The 17859-nt window shown below is 41.1% G+C and overlaps 1 protein-coding gene across 1 annotated transcript in view; it reads right to left on the minus strand.

Annotated features, from left to right (window-relative positions):
* Positions 1-10984: 10984 nt before the first annotated feature.
* Positions 10985-17859, minus strand: part of LOC137424141 (sodium-dependent neutral amino acid transporter B(0)AT2-like) — a 92744-nt gene continuing 85869 nt past the window's right edge. The window contains 1 exon segment of the mRNA XM_068111607.2: positions 10985-11356. Within this exon segment, the coding sequence (XP_067967708.2) occupies positions 10985-11356 (372 nt within the window).

Raw genomic sequence — 17859 nt, forward strand, 5'->3', positions numbered from 1 at the left:
GAGATCGCGCAAAATATGTATTTTATGGCGGCCATTTTGAAAATCCAAAATGGCGGCCATGCAAGTGTCTGTGCAAATGCCAACATTGATTTTCGGATTCTCCATGGTCTGATGATTCCAAAAATGTACAGGTTTGCTAATCCCAAAATTTTGAACGAAATTATATTTGTTAACATAGTGAACCTGACTATTTTGACCTTTGTCCCTTTGTGACGGTACTAAACTAGACAGTTCATATAACACCTTACCCTGTAAAATATTAGAAAAAGGACATGTTGGGTGTGCATGGAAGGTACGCTAGAGGGGGCGTGGCCAATGGGAAAAGGAGTTCCAGGTAGAAGACGAAGCATGGAGAGGATTGGAACGGGACGTGCGTCCGATGTTGGATTGAATAAAACTGTTGGACCTTACGGAATTCTTCATTCTTGGAGTACTTTACGACACAACAACATGGGAACGGTCTTTCCAAATTTTTCACTAAACAAATGACGCTAAGTGCCACCATATTTGTCTAAATTCTGAAGCTCTCAGTTATTCTGCCCTCAGGCCACGAGACGGCATAAATATTTTTTCCAAGTACTGCTAAACGGCAGGTTTATGAAAGTTCCACGAATGGGATTTGTGTCCTACAGCGTTCAAGTATATAATTCCATGAAATAAAATGAAGGTTTTAAACGTGTAGAAAAAAATGTTCGGAAGTTATTTTTTGGTTTAGCATGGTTGATGCACCGTCTTTTACATCACCTTATTTAACACACTAAATTTGTTATTTGTGACTGTTGTTTGTGAGATCACCCTATGTAAAAAAAGAAGTAAAAACAGTAAGATTTCTCTAAAAAAAAATTGTATACATAATCGAGGCCTATAGAACAGCGAGTACTAGTATACTGAATGGATCAAGACGCAGCAGCACAATTCTTCTTTGTCATTGTTTGATTTTGCCAATGCAGAATCTCAATCTCAAGACCACTTGGCCTTCCATCATGTTCTTGGATCCTAATAGTGTACCCGCATTGAAGTTGTGCACTTGATATTTTATCATTCTCCTTGACCTACCTCTTTTGGATTGTGACGTAATTAACAAAAAACATCTTTTTGATCACAACTTGAATAACGTTCCTCCGATTTTCATGTTGTTGAGTTTTATGGATAGATTGTAGATTAATTTACATACACTCTGACCCGAAAAGTTCAATGTGAAGGTCAAATGGCGGTCTGAAAAGAATATTGCCATCATTGGATTGCGGGCACGGGAGGAGCCTTACCCCTGGTGATCATTTTGTGATCGCAGATATCTATTTCCATTTGAAAGTGCCGACATGATCCTTGGCTAAAATTACCAAGAGTTAAACAGTAACATAGGCTAAATAATCATGGTTTCTAGTGGGTACAAAAAACTTGCACAACAATCTTTGGAAAAATAAACACCAAATCTGCAGAATGAGATTCACTTTCATTTTGATATTGACAACAAAGACACTGCTGACATCATGTACAGCTACGGATGAATTATTTTAAATGATTTTTTGTTTGATGCAGGATTATCACATCTATTTTTTACACACTTTTATTTAACTTCATCTGAACTTTGTTTGTTTGTCCCGTTTCAAATCTTTAAGCCGTTCGTTTTCTAGGTTCCATACGTCCTACAGAGCTGAAATTTGGCCCACGGTCTTCTTTTCTGGTACATTTTCATCTATCAATTTTTAATAATTTTTTTAAATTAACAAAAAAAAAGGTTTAAAACTTTTAAAAAAATAATTAAAGTGTGTAGCCCGAAAACATGTTTTTTTCGTTTACTTGTTTGATCCATATTATAATACAATATGGATCTTAATGCCACTTTAAAAGGGTGTGCCATCATGGTTGCACATTGTAACAAGCGTATTTGGTTTGCGCAGCTGGAATCCTTTTGCATTGAGCCACACGAGGGAGCCACCAAGCGATGGGACGTGATCAAAGAAAAGGTGGATACCCATAGAGGGCGCGAGTTAGACAAGAGGGAGAAAAAAAAGACAGAGAGCACAAAACGTTTTATTTCTATTTTTAACAGCACGACAAGTTAATATAACGATTGTGTTGAAAGAACACTGCGCTGAATAAATGATGAAAGAACTGCAGGTAATTAAAATATAAATCTTTTAGAGAACACAGTAGACAGTCAGATGTGCTATTGTCACTCTTTTTATTGCACAATTTAACAACATCTGCGATGCACAACAATATGTATACATAAAATATAAACATTGCCTTGAATTATTTTTTGAAAATGATCTCAACGGAACGTACTACCATCACTCGCCAATGCTTAAGCCACAGTATATGGAATACTATACAGTATATTGAAAGAATGCTGCTGTGTTCCACAAGTAGAATTTACATTATTAAATTGGTGTAGAACCTAATTTTTACAAGATAAATTACATTACCTCCTTGATATCGAGGCTTGGTGGGTCTTTGTGCTCTCTTTTGAATGAAGGAAATGAAATTTCCTGCTACAAAAGGTATAGCTTGTCATCTGAGCATGAAATTTACTCCAAGAATATTACTCGAAAATAAAACTCAAATTGAGAAAAACAAGTTTTCCATTGAGGATTCAACAATAACCCCTCCCTCCACCCCCCACCACCCCCCAAAAAACTTTTTGATAAGTTAATGGTCAGTTAATTGCTAGCACCATTACCAGGATGAATAGGGAAACATGGATGTTTGGGGGAAAAAATATTGCCTCTTCTATACAATTTGATTTTGTATACGGTATTTTATTTTTACATTTGGAAACTAATTATGATGTCACAGTCAATGATAATGTTGAAGATATTGTGAGGATATCATACTAAAATAAGATAATTATATATTATATATATATATATATATATATATATATATATATATATATATATATATATATATATATGTGTGTGTGTGTGTGTGTGTGTGTGTGTGTGTGTGTGTGTGCATGCAAGTTTGTGTGTATAGGTGAAACAGCTGGGCTAAACTCCACCAAAGTTTACAACGCGTGCTTGCGGTGTCCACGGTCAGGTCATGGGCATTAAATAAATCTCCCACACGCCGCCCCGCGAGTGTGGGGAGACTACTTGTGATTTTTGTCTGTACATGTGGAATAGTGCAAGTGGTTTAATCACTGACTCTTACGAGAAGGAAGGTGTATTGAGGGTAGGAAACCCTGCCAATTCTGAAAACAGATCCTCTCATTCCCATGTATACCTCTCATTCCCGAAAACAGATCCATTCCTGTATTACGAATCAAATGAATTATTTTAGATCATAAATGGCAAGTAAAATAAACTACTCATATGTGAATAATATTGAGTCATGTATAAAGGTTTTACACTAATAGGAAAACAAGAAGAGGCATTGCTCGATAATATTTATCTTCAATGAATAAAAAAAAATCGAAAATAATTTTTAAGGAGCAATAAGGAAACTTGGAGACAGAAGACCATTGGGCCCAGCTTTATCCATATTCCTGAAGTTAATGTAACGATTCATTACTTAGCACTAGCCCCATTTTTAGCATTAGCTTAATATAGTTATTGTCCACCTAAATTTATGATTAACTTGCATACATTGTTGAATATCGATCCATGGGATTTCTTCATGCTCCTGGCATACAATTACCCACTCTTCTCGAGAGATATTGTGAGGTCTTCACCGGATCGACGCCAAATTGCCAGTTTTAGACAAATAAATTGGGCAGGAGACCAAATCCAGGGCCAGATATCTCAAAGGCAAGCACGATACCAACTGATCAATCTGCATGCTATTCTTTCAGAATACAATAGTCAGCCTTCGATTAGTGTCGCAAATACAATTCCAACCTGGTTCAACTGTTTTGGGGGAACATTCAGGCCAATTGATCGGAGGCCTAATTTTGGGGATTATTTCGTAATTGAGAAGTATTCGACCAGTCATCGATATAAATTGCCAAAATTAATTGTAAGATGAAGTGTGTTAATGTTATACATGTTATACATACATACATACATACACACATACACACAAATAGATATGCATACACATACATACACACACATACATACATACATATATACACATACACACACATGCATACATACATAAACATACATACACACACACATGTACACATACATACATACACACATATACATGTACATACATACACACATGTACACAAACATACATACATACATATTGATGGATTGCACCTCACTCCTGAAATTAGAAATGGTTGGCAAAGCCAGTCTAAACTTGGAGGCATTTATGCATTGGTGCACATTTCTTTAACCTTTCTAGGAACTGCTACTTTATTCGTTCAAACACAACATGATGCTTACTATATATTTGCAGGTCCTAAATGCAAAATTAAACTGTTTTAATATAATGATCAAGGCATGTATTGGCAATGAAAACGCCATGCTGTGCTCTATGATGTGCGTCCTATAACTTTAAACAGCAATATTATCGTAGAAATGTCCATTAGGCTGTTTATCCTTTCAGGTTCTGCAAGGCATACTTTGTTAAAAAAATTTTTTTACAGTGCACTCACAAAATAAATTCCTTCATCTCTCTTATCAAGTGTCATTTCAAACATAATATGATTTTCTATGAGTATTTTGGGATGTTTTGAAGAGGGAACACATGGCACTGAAATACAAGGGTATGGTGCAAGCAACCATGGCCTGGAACTAATTTCAGAGCATTTGGTGGAGCATAATGATAAAATAGCCCAGTTGAAATACTACATATGATGTTAAATAATCTATAAGAATATGAAGAAACTCAGTTCAGTGTGGTTTCAAATATGTTCAGCTGTAAATAATATCCCCCAATCGAGTGTCCTACATCAAGTTGTCGCAGTGCTTTGAGCAATGAGAGGGAGATAAAAGTAATAAAAGGAAACAATATATCATGAATTTGTTTATATACTTACACTATTTGCACATAAATCAGTTTATCAAACATCAAGTAAAAAAGGTGATAATTTGTTCTTTTGCTGAAAAGTTATTCGCTATGATACAATTTACACTTCATTGCTTTTTCCTGTAGCGGAAGTGTCTCCGAATTGTTGCCTTGTTACTTTGCAGGTGGAGTGTTTCATTAACACAGGTGGTCAGCTTTTTTGGGGGGGCTATTTCTGCTATGTTTCTTATTACATCTCAATAGCGCAGGGTATTTTTTTCATCGAAGATATATTCTTACATCTTCCCCAGTTTAGCCTCTCTTGCCTGTGGCTTTCCTGCGCTACGTCCTCATCTGAGCACATTCATGAATGCGGTGTGGCAATTGCAAACAGGCATTGTGCATCATTTGATAGAATAACTAACCAATGGCAACTTGCGCTCACTTCCAAATGCAGAGTAGTGTGGATGTTGTTAGCTAAAACAGAGTCTAACAGCAGGTAGACCTGAGAATTGATCTTTCTGACCTCACACATTACTCAATAACCTGGTGTAAACTTATCAAGTCAATCTCTGAAACGATATTGTCCTCTTTGGAATATTCTCTGCTCCACTTTGGAGATTATTCCACTTTGTGCCAGGCAATTTCACATCATAGAAACAGATAGGTGGTAGCTGTTTCCTTGTCTTACAACCTCAACCTATACTGTATAACTGGCCAACCACTTGGAATGTGATGTTCGTTGGTGGTACATACTTTTCCCTGTCTCCAAACAGATCATTTGGATAACCTTCCAATATATTTCTGTGATGAACCATCTGAGGAGGAGTATTGAGAGCTCCTTGACATTACAGTCTGCAATGATCTCCAAGGTCAAGTGATTCCTGGTGAAGCTTCACAGAGCTCAGTCTTCCATTGCTAAGCTCAACTCTTCAGTACTGTATACAAGGTATTAATTCCGCGCAACATCGAGTAGGCCTCCCCATGGTGGACTGGTGATTCTGCTTCTCATTTTATATTTTGAGTCAGTTGCATTGAAGGCACTGAGAGTAATTTTTGTCTTTCAGAAGGAAGCAAGTACAGAGAGCTTGCTCCAAACTCTTCAGAAACAGTTGATGGCTTTACATCTGATACTGAACTGCATTGGCCCTTCCAGCCCTTTTCAACTTCCCAGCTCTAAAAAGTTGTGCACGTTTATCCTACAACCCATTCCTTGTTACGGTTCACAAGTTCAAACTTTCTGCTCACTTTCTATCCTTTGTCCCCTTTTCTATTTTCTGAAGAATTGAGTCCCTAAATATGTCTTTTCTTGCTCTTGCTTCCAGTTCTTCAAAATAATAGCTCACTATAATATCATGAGAATTGCTTTTCCACTTTCCCAAAATCCTCCCACGAGGCTCTTCCTTTTAGTCTTTGTACTGCTTTGTCTGTAGGCCTCTTCTCAACCTCTTCCCTTTCCCCAACCTATAGTTTATTAACCCTCACTTGTCATACAGCTCCACCACAAGCCCAAAACTCTGTCCTAGAAAGAGTCTGTAGCATTTTAAGAGTCCACTGATGATTTGTCTTAAATCTGTTCACATTGCACACAGGGAAGGGGGCATGGGTGGGATGCATAGCATGGGAAGGGTTTTGGCATTTAAAATATTCATAGGCCCTGGGATTCAGGGTGGGGAGGACATAATGTGGTTGTACCCTAGCCCAATTACCTCAAATGATTGTTATCGTCATGGAAGAGACAAAGAAAGAGAGGTTTGAAATGATGTGCAAGGAATTTTGTGTACAGAGCATCCATGTAGTCTCTTCCAAAAATTGTTCTTTGTAGTTATGATTGACTTGGAAGGAGTATACTCAAAATCCCCACAAATTATCCTCATAAATCCATAAACCAAATCTGGTGGTTTGCGCATTATTTTTCTTCACTCGGCAATGAAAAAGCCATGATGGGATGCAACTCATGATTGCAACTCGTTAATTTTAAAGCTTTGAAAATCATAGAGACACAGCATGCAAAACATGACTGAATTGCACTAAATGAGACTTTTAAATGTTTCAGAAACTGTTATTCAGAAGAACTTAATTTTGTCACTGTTGGGAAATGCATCGCCGTGTTTTGTTTTCGATCATTAGTAACTGGTCAACGCATTATTCAGTTTTAAGGATAAATTGAGCTTTCCTTGAAACAGAGATTAAGAGACCTGATAAATTGGGCCTTTTTTTGCTTACTATCCTGTTACAAGACTATCTGGCAAGTGGTTCATTGTATTCCATTGTTAATCATATACAATAATTATCCCCACGATTAAAAAAAAAAACTAAGAATATTGTAATCGGCTCTGTCCGCCCATCATGCTATCTCCTCCTAAACGAACCACTTTTAGAGGCCATTTTTCCCCGCAGTGCGGGGGTTGGCCTTTTTTGGGCACCATGGTCCCCTTTTTGAAGCAATGTTTTATGGCCGGATGCCCTTCCTTCCGCCAACCCTGTTGGTCGCCTTTTGCGACACACAGGGAATTGTGAACTGGTGAACTGGTCTTCAATTTGCCAACTTTGGAAGGATGACAGGCTGAGTCAACCCCCCTGGTGTTAATTCAGCGATCGACCGGGATTCGAACCCAGGATCCTAGGATCCCAAGCCGGCACCCTAACCGCTAAGCCAACACCAAGCTTTAGCTCCTCCTAAACGGTTGTGCAGAAATTCACCAAATTTGGTAGTTATGATCACCACATGGCACGAATGTTCAAGAGCAGTACCATGTTTGGCCCCACCCCCTGGGGCCCTGAGGTGGGGTCAAAAGGTCAAATACAAAAAATGCAACTATAGGCACATTTTAAAACAGTTTTTAATGAAACTTTGTACTGTATAAGCAATAAACATTGGGTAACGGATGAAATATTTAACGATTTTTGGGATTTAACGCGTTGGTTCATGCCCCATGAGGTGGGGACTGAAGGTCACAGGGGTCAAAGCAGAATATTTTATTACTATAACTAAAAATTTGATTTTGGGGCATTCTTGGTGAAAGTTTTTGCCATCGTTTTACTTTGCTTTTGGTAGGAAATGTGGGGATTTGCGATTTGATGCCATCGACTTCACTCCAGTTACGTCCACTACCAAAGGTGGACGGAGTTTATGTTTTCACCACTGTCTGTCTGTTTGTTTGTCTATCTGTCTGTGAGTGGTATATCTCAAAAAGTTATGGATGGATTTGTATGGTTAGGTGTGACAAGAACAAATTCTTTCGATTCTGGTGAACATCTGGATCCCGATGCAGATACAAGAAGTTTTTAATTACCTCCGCCATCAAAGGTGGATGGAGGTTATGTTTTCAACCATGTCTGTCTGTTTGTCTGTTTGTCTGTCCGTTTGTGAACAAAATATCTCAAAACGTTGTGGACGGATTCGGAAGAAATTTGGCAGAGATGAATCGTATGTGACAAGGACGAAATAATTAGTTTTTGGTGAAGATTCGGATCCGGCTACTAAAAAATTTCAGTGATTCTTCACCATTGGGAGATCGGACCAAAAACGATACATGGCAGGATATCTCAAAAGGTTGTGGACGGCTTTGGACCAAACTTGGTGGACCGGTTGAATTTCTGACAAGGACAAATAGATTAGATTTTGGTGAAGATCTCAATATAGATTCGGATATGAGAATTATTTAAAAAAATTTAATATCCAGCTAGTAGAATTTTTAAAGTGATTCTTCACCATTGAGTGATATGGCCAACAGGTGGAGGTATGCTCTCTACTGAGTGCCGTTGAAGTTTTACATTGAGAGGTAGGACCAAAAACGATACATGGCATTATATTTTTAAAAATCAGTGGACGGACTATGACAAAACTTGGTGGATGAGTTGGTTAAGTGACAAGAACAAGCCGATTCAATTTTGGTGTTTGACATAGACGAATGGTCCAGATGCATATCCCAAACAGTAAGGTATAAAACGTAAAATACTCACCCATCAAAACTCGTGGTGGGGGTACGAACTTTACCAGGTGCCGTTCTAGTTATAACTGAGATAACCTTCATATTTACACCGTTAATAAACGACATTTTTAGATCATACAGTCAAGCAGCTATAAAATTATAGAATGCCATGGATTGAACCATTTCAGATCTGATATAATGTTTGTGCATATGTTGTAGACATATTGAGTGACTTCCACGATTAATGTATATGTGTGACTCCCTAAAATATATCCAACGTGTTCTCCTTGTCTGCAGTGTCCTTTTGAGCTCAATGTCAATGTGCTGGTAAATATTCGCCCAAAGAATTATAGAGCAGAGAGATGTAACGGACTATTTAATGGGACTGCTTAATCATATTAGGCGCTTCCTTGAGTGATAACCAAGCTATGTGGACTCACATTATCATTTCCCTTGTGAATCATATGGATCCCTTTGCTTATCGAAGTTGTGAAATGAATAATGTTCATACATGGAGTTCTCAGATCTTCTATTAATGAGATGAGATAAATAACACCGGCCGAGTGTTCTGGTGTGTGAAGCGTTGAGTCATAATTTATAGAAATGGAAGGGAATTCTCGAATATTGAGCGTAAACTTATGGTTGGGGGCTTTTAGAAGAAAAAAGGAACAATAAACAAGACTATTTATGTTGAGTCTGTTATGAAATCACCATTTAAATTAAGTTATGGGTGCAATAGACACTAAAATCCTCTCTCGGAAAAGTGATGAAGAAATATGGATGAAATACTAACAGGGTGCGCGTTGATTGAGGTTTGCTCTTTTGCTGCTACGAAGGGTTAATACTGGAAACCTTAGCTTCCTGTTGCTTCCCATAGCAGTTAAGATACCTCAATCTTCCTGTTCATTTCATCCATTTTTCCACCTGTACACTTACACAGGTCGGTACTAACTTTCAAGAGTAAGACTAGTTCTTCATTATTCTTCAATCCATAGTTAACTTCTGTATCGTATGGTTAGAAATGCATGAAAATGAACCGCAGATTATTCTCATGAGTTCACCGGTTCAAAATAGAATTTGATTCATGCCTTTGGTGTTTTCAGTCACTTCAATAAATTTGGTGGCGTTTCGACCTTAGAAAACCGCACTATTATCAACGATGATAACTGCAGGTCAGGTAATCACAAAAGAAGATTTTAAACTCACGGTCAAAGTGTAAAACATTGCGCACGACCATTGTAAAAAAAAAAAAAATGCTTAGCTATTTCGATGATGAAGAATAAAAAACAAATTAAGGATGTGACTTTCCTCTACTGTACAAAAGGTGAGCAGTAATTATGTAGCCAAACATTAAAAATTGATAATAATGGCAGAACCTATCAAGTGCTTTCATCCCTTGGTGCTTTCAATAAGCAAAGTGCTTTCCAAACAATTTTACCTGAATGTTTACAATAAGTATCCAACAATTAATGCTTTCAACGAAACAATCATTAATTTCATTTTTCACAACTATATTTGGGCAAATGACTTCCTGATCAACTATAGTCGAATGTCTGGAGGAAAAAGTTTCTTTCACTTTAGAGAAAACGACTTGTTTTGTATCGTCAAGCATTCTCTTTGCTCTAATTGTATAACCTGGCCTGTTTCAGAATTACCTGACCTTTCTTTCAGACTTTGGTGGTAATGTCCAACAGGATCTAATGACAACATCCATCCAGCAAAGATTTTACAGGCTGAATACAAATAGCTTGGCTTGGAAATAGGGTCATGGCCATGTGCTTGATTATGTACCCGTACACTTATTCTGTGTACCCGTGTTCCATTTTTACACCCGTTTGCAATTGTTTTGTGTACCCGTGTGCTTTTTGTGTGTTCTATTTCGGCTTTTTTCTCTCAAAATATTGCCATCCAGTAAATAATACTGGTAGTAGATGATGGCAAATGCAATAAAAGGCCATTATTTCTCCAACAGGACAATAAATATGGTAGTTCATTTCTTATATATTAGCCATCTGTGTATAAAAGGAAATGAAAACATTAGGCAAAAATAAAATAACATTTCACAACACCACTGGACATATTGTCTGAACGATGGAACAAGAGAAATAAGGAAGGCGTTGACTCGAATAGTCCCAGAGCTTGCACTAATCGTCCAGAATTTCTCCAAGATTGAAGCCCAGGCCATAGGGAGCACCAGGGGGCACGTCAACATCAGGAGAGAGTGTACCACCTGGGCTTGCGGTGGCTGTGGGATCAGACTTAATGGGAGGTGGTCGAGTGGGCTGATAACCACGACCGCGAATCAGACTTGTGTCGTCCCTTTCCTCCATGGGAGATAACTCTTGGAGGATTTTACCACGGCGGAAAGAAACTTTGGCGAGACTAGCAGCAGGAGGTTTACGGAATTGAAATACTCGTAGCAAGAAGACAAATGGAACTGGTAAAATAGCGAGGACGATCAGGAACGTCAACAGGCCCAAAGCCCATGGTGGGTATGGCAGCTTCACCTCTGTGGCCTGCGAAAAACGAGGAATGAGTGAAAGGAGTTACACAAGTATCTTGGTGGTCAACATTTAACACAAAAAGCAATGACGACATGCTGGAATTGGCCAGAAAGGATTCTGGGATAGCTCTACTAGCTGCACTTCTATATTGTAATAGGTCCATCGCAAATTCAAATCAAAATGCTACTGGGTTGGCAAAAGCAAACCATCCGGTGTTTTAATTTGCCAGAAGGCAGGGAATCGATAGCATACCTTGTGGTCATGCCCAATGATGATTATACAATATGAGGACGATCTGTAAAATGTATTTTGATTGATTTATGAAACACAGACAGGGTGATGCAAAATAAGGAAGAAGGGGATAATAATTTCCGAAGATTAATCTAAATTTAACACGTGCATAGACCACCTTTAGAGGCCATTTTTCCCCACAGAGCAGGGATTGGCCTTTTTCGGGCACCGTAGTCCCCTTTTTGAAGCAATGTTTTATGGCCGGATGCCTTTCCTGCCACCAACCCTGTTAGTCGCCTTTTGCGACACACAGGGAAGTACCAATGAACTGGTACTCAATTTGCCGACCACGGAAGGATGACAGGCTGAGTCAACTCCCCGTCCCTTGGCGTTAATTCAGCGATCAACCAGGATTTGAACACAGGATCCTAGGATCCCAAGCCGCCACCCTAACCGCTAAGCCAACACCAAGCAAAGTTAACATGTGTATAACAGCGGGGGGAAAGAAAAAATCTTCTTTTTTTAAAATGGGAAACGCACATAAAAAAGGAAACAGAGGCAAAAATATTCCAACCAATTATTGCAAACATATGTGTGATTATGGCCTGAAAGTCTCTTTTCGCCTCCCCATAAATCATTCATTCTTAAACTCTTAATATACAGGTTTGATTGTGCAGCACTTACAATAATTATTAATCCTTCATGTATGCACTCCATCATTCTCCTCACACCACTGAATTTGTCACCAAGTCATCTTGGAGATATTGTTAATAACCTTCTTATTCCCATCAGCAAGTGTTTATTGATTAAAACTTCCCCTGTCTTAAATTTCCCAATTACAGCATATTCCCTAAGCTGTTTGTGTTTCAACATTCCTTTTATCACCACTGCTGGCAATATTGCAGATCAAACAATAATGGCCATAATGGCTAAATTGAAGTCAGCTCAGTTGGAAAGAATATCTTTTATCTGCATTCACAATCCCTGTGTGCAATTTACATGAAGACAGGCAAATTGTAAGCGAATAAATAAACGTCTGAGGTGTTAATAAAATAAAGCCAGAAAATTAACATTACTTTGAAATGCACCATTTTCTTTTTTTTTGTGAGACCTTGTAGGAGAAGTAATTAAAATGGAGTTTAATAATCCGTACGTTCCATTTTTTCGGCCTGACAAGTAAAATCCATGAGTCATGGATGTAATGTCACTAAATGCTCGGATTGGTCTTTATAAATTGTCAGCAGATTGCTGGAGCAGTACTTGGCACAATTTATTGGTTGTTTGTGATTCTTCTATGAATGATGGATAATTGTAATTAGCAATGTTTAAAGCAATGTACAATGGTGAATTAAAGTTGATACGGCTTTCCATTGCAGAACATGCAAAAATCAATTCTGACATATTGTACAGTCATATTCCTTTTATGCAGTGAATATCCATATGCTGTATATATATATACACATACACACACACGTTGGGTGGCAGACGACCATTGTTGCTCACAGTGTTGTGCAGTTTTGACTGTTGTGAGACACGATCTGTCCTCTGCTGTCTCGCCAAGTCAAGAGTTGTATTGCGTCATATCCATATCTGGATTATGGTCACAAATAAATGATTGTGTGGTGTGCCATCCATGGTCGGTGGCTCAATTATCCTTTGTCTGTGACCTGTAAATCTCAGTTTCTAATAGATTTAAGTTGGCGCACAGAAGCTATCTGGCATTGGAGGCAATGTTGGTGCATGTGCAGCATGCCGTCACATCATGCCGTCACTATTATCAGTTCGGAAGAGCGGTTTCTTGGTTTTATTTTTATTCCCAACTGTATTCCAAATCCTGGTTTATAGGCAGTGAGGTAGAGGCAATATGCTAGTGTGGCAGACGTTTATTGCTGCTCATAGATCATGCAGCTTCAGCTGTATGAGACATGATTTGTGCCTCACTGTTCCATCAAGTGGGAGATGCAAAACACACACACATACACACACACACACACACACACACACACACACACACACACACACACACACACACACACACACACACACACACATGTTTGTGATGCTGACCTTTAACCTTTTGACCAAATTATTAATTTGCCTTCTCTGTATCATCATAATAAAATTTTGTTGAAAATTTGATGACAAAACTCAAATGGTAAATTCAAATTTCAGGTCAATCGGATGAAAATTGATGATTTTAGGTGGCGCTGACCTTTGACCTTTTGACGAAATTATTAATTTGCCTTCTCCATATCATCATAATAAAGCTTTGGTGAAAATTTAATGACAATAGCTCAAATGGTAAAAAAGTTACGGAAGGGACAAACACACAGACACAGAAGTGATTGCAAAACCTCGTCTCCTCCTGTGCAGCGGACGGGATAATAAAGTCTTCTTTTGTTCTACATCAATGAAAGGGAAATGTTTCCTGAGTAATTTTAAGCGCCAGATATTAAAAAACCAATTATCAGTGACAGACAGTGTTGTCATCAAGATTGTCACATTGTAATCCGAGCAATCTATCCTAGTGTAAAGACCTGGGTGAAGCAAAGTAAATATAATGTTTGCTTTACGTTGTTAAACGGATCTTTCCCTGACAATGCTCTTGTCCAGTCCACAAGTTACAATGGTAAAAATTCCTTAAAATGTTTTTGAATGAGCAATGCAAACAATTATAAAGAAATGCACGTGACACAAAATGCATGCCACTATTTCTGCCATTACTTGGTGTTCCTTACACTGTGAGACAGTTTGTTCATCAATTAGATATATTGAGCTACAAACTGTCCCGACCATGCAGCCATGGTAATGTGTAGGGAAGTAATGGCCAGCTCTCCATACAAATTCCAAATCTCTGCCCTAACATACAGGGTCACTGCAACAATGGCACAGCTGTGCCCCCAGCAAATGATGCTGCTCACAGCCATGTGCTTTATATGAAAGGAGAATAAGAAGTCATAATTAGGACAAAGTTTCGAATGTATAATGGAGCTCCAGCACTTTAGCAGGCCTACCAGAGTGCTTTATTAGCTGGAATATTGAATTTTACTGATAATACTAGGAAAATAAGCTGCACTGGAGAGCAGAGTAAGGTGGGACAAGATGCCTTTGGCAGCAAATGTGTACGTTGTGTGTAAATGTGTGTAAATGCTCCACAGAAATGTGTAGTGGAGCAACATGCCAAACATACAACCTGGGTACGTATATACGTATGTGTATGACTGTATGTATAGGGTGGACCATAAAAAGGCAACATTTGATCATTTTCCGAGCAATATGTTTGTGAATAAATCCAAATGCCTTTGCCCTGACAGTTTTTTGTTTTTTTTACAGGTATTAAAAATAATGGCCAATTTAACATCGAGCAGCGCATCTTTATTTATGACAGGTACAGTGAAACAAAGTCACCAAGGAGAATGCAGAGAACATTTCAGAGAAGATTCCCAGCATCTCGTGTTTCTGCTTACAAAACAACTAGAAGAAAAAGACATAAAATGTCATAGCCCCTGCGGTTTTATTAATTTTGCTGTATGGAGTTAAAGGCAGTCAGTCGGCCACCTGTGGTCAGATTACAAAAAAAAATCTGCATATGTGTACTCACATGTATTGTCTTTGTGCCATGTTTAAACTAAATCTGTCCATTTATGGTCAACAAATGGTTGGGGATATGTTTAAGTAACAAAATGGCCGTCAATCAGCCATCTTGGATCTGATCTCGAAAGAAAATGACGTGCAAATGTAAGCCATCATTCATTATCTGTGTGTCAAGTTTGAACAAGATCGGTAAATGCATGTCCGAGAAATGTTTGAGGACGTGTTCAACATCGGGTTTTTTACAACTAAAATGGCCGCCAGTCGGCCATTTTTGATTGCATCATGAAACAAATTGATGTACATATGTATACCATTATGTAGTGTCTTTGTGCCAAGTATGAACAAAATTGGTTGATACATCTCTGAGATATGGTTGCAGACGCACGGGCGGACAGATGTGACCCAATCCATCAGACTAAGTCCAACGGGGGCAAATAAACGTAATCGTGGGAAAGATGAAAGATCCTGGTTCATTACAGAACAATAAGGGATGTTCATGATGGCGTGTTAGTGTTTGTGCCCCAGAGACTATTGAAGATGGACGGAAACACATGGAATTGACCACCATGGTCATGGTTTCAGACCACATGAAACACATGGAAAATTCCTCCACTCCCGGCTTCACAATCACTCGACCACCGCGCCCGGCTTCACAATCGCTCGACCACCACTCCCGACTTCACAATCACTTGACCACCACGCCCGGCTTCACAATCACTCGACCACCGCGCCCGGCGTCACAATCGCTCGACCACCGCCCGGCTTCACAATCGCTCGACCACTACTCCCGGCTTCACAATTGCTCGAACACCACTCGACCACCACCACCACTCGACCACCACAATTGCTTCACAATCGCTTGACCACCTTTCCCGGCTTCACAATCGCTCGACCACCGCACCCGGCTTCACAATCGCTCGACCACCGCACCCGGCTTCACAATCACTCGACCACCGCGCCCGGCTTCACAATGAGTCGACCACCGCGCCCGGCTTCACAATCGCTCGACCACCACTCCCGGCTTCACAATCGCTCGACCACCACAATTGCTTCACAATCGCTTGACCACCTCTCCCGGCTTCACAATCGCTCGACCACCGCACCCGGCTTCACAATCGCTCGACCACCGCACCCGGCTTCACAATCGCTCGACCACCGCGCCCGGCTTCACAATCAGTCAACCACCGCGCCCGGCTTCACAATCGCTCGACCACCACTCCCGGCTTCACAATCGCTCGACCACTGCGCCCGGCTTCACAATCGCTCAACCACCGCGCCCGGCTTCACAATCAGTCGACCACCGCGCCCGGCTTCACAATCGCTCGACAACCACTCCCGGCTTCACAATCGCTCGACCACCGCGCCCGGCTTCACAAACACTCGACCACCGCGCCCGGCTTCACAATCGCTCGACCACCACTCCCGGCTTCACAATCGCTCGACCACCGCGCCCGGCTTCACAATCGCTCGACCACCGCACCCGGCTTCACAATCACTCGACCACCGCGCCCGGCTTCACAATCGCTCGACGCCCACTCCTGGCTTCACAATCACTCAACCACCGCGCCTGACTTCACAATCGCTCGACCACCGTGCCCGGCTTCACAATCGCTCGACCACCGCGCCCGACTTCACAATCACTCGACCACCGCGCCCGGCTTCACAATCGCTCGACGACCACTCCTGGCTTCACAATCACTCGAACACCGTGCCCGGCTTCACAATCGCTCGACCACCGTGCCCGGCTTCACAATCGCTCGACCACCACTCCCGACTTCACAATCACTTGACCACCACGCCCGGCTTCACAATCACTCGACCAGCGCGCCCGGCGTCACAATCGATCGACCACCGCACCCGGCTTCACAATTGCTCGACCACCACGACCACCACTCGACCACCACCACCACTCGACCACCACAATTGCTTCACAATCGCTTGACCACCTCTCCCGGCTTAACAATCGCTCGACCACCGCACCCGGCTTCACAATCGCTCGACCACTGCGCCCAGCTTCACAATCGCTCGACCACCAATCGGCTTCACAATCACTCAACCACAGCGCCCGGCTTCACAATCGCTCGACCACCACTCCCGGCTTCACAATTGCTCGACCACCACGACCACCACTCGACCACCACCACCACTCGACCACCACAATTGCTTCACAATCGCTTGACCACCTCTCCCGGCTTCACAATCGCTCGACCACCACTCCCGACTTCACAATCACTTGACCACCACGCCCGGCTTCACAATCACTCGACCAGCGCGCCCGGCGTCACAATCGATCGACCACCGCACCCGGCTTCACAATTGCTCGACCACCACGACCACCACTCGACCACCACCACCACTCGACCACCACAATTGCTTCACAATCGCTTGACCACCTCTCCCGGCTTAACAATCGCTCGACCACCGCACCCGGCTTCACAATCGCTCGACCACTGCGCCCAGCTTCACAATCGCTCGACCACCAATCGGCTTCACAATCACTCAACCACAGCGCCCGGCTTCACAATCGCTCGACCACCACTCCCGGCTTCACAATTGCTCGACCACCACGACCACCACTCGACCACCACCACCACTCGACCACCACAATTGCTTCACAATCGCTTGACCACCTCTCCCGGCTTCACAATCGCTCGACCACCACTCCCGACTTCACAATCGCTCGACCACCA

The sequence above is a fragment of the Myxine glutinosa genome, chromosome 3, assembly GCF_964187855.1.
Source record: "Myxine glutinosa chromosome 3, kmMyxGlut1.1, whole genome shotgun sequence".
Lineage (NCBI taxonomy): Eukaryota > Metazoa > Chordata > Myxini > Myxiniformes > Myxinidae > Myxine > Myxine glutinosa.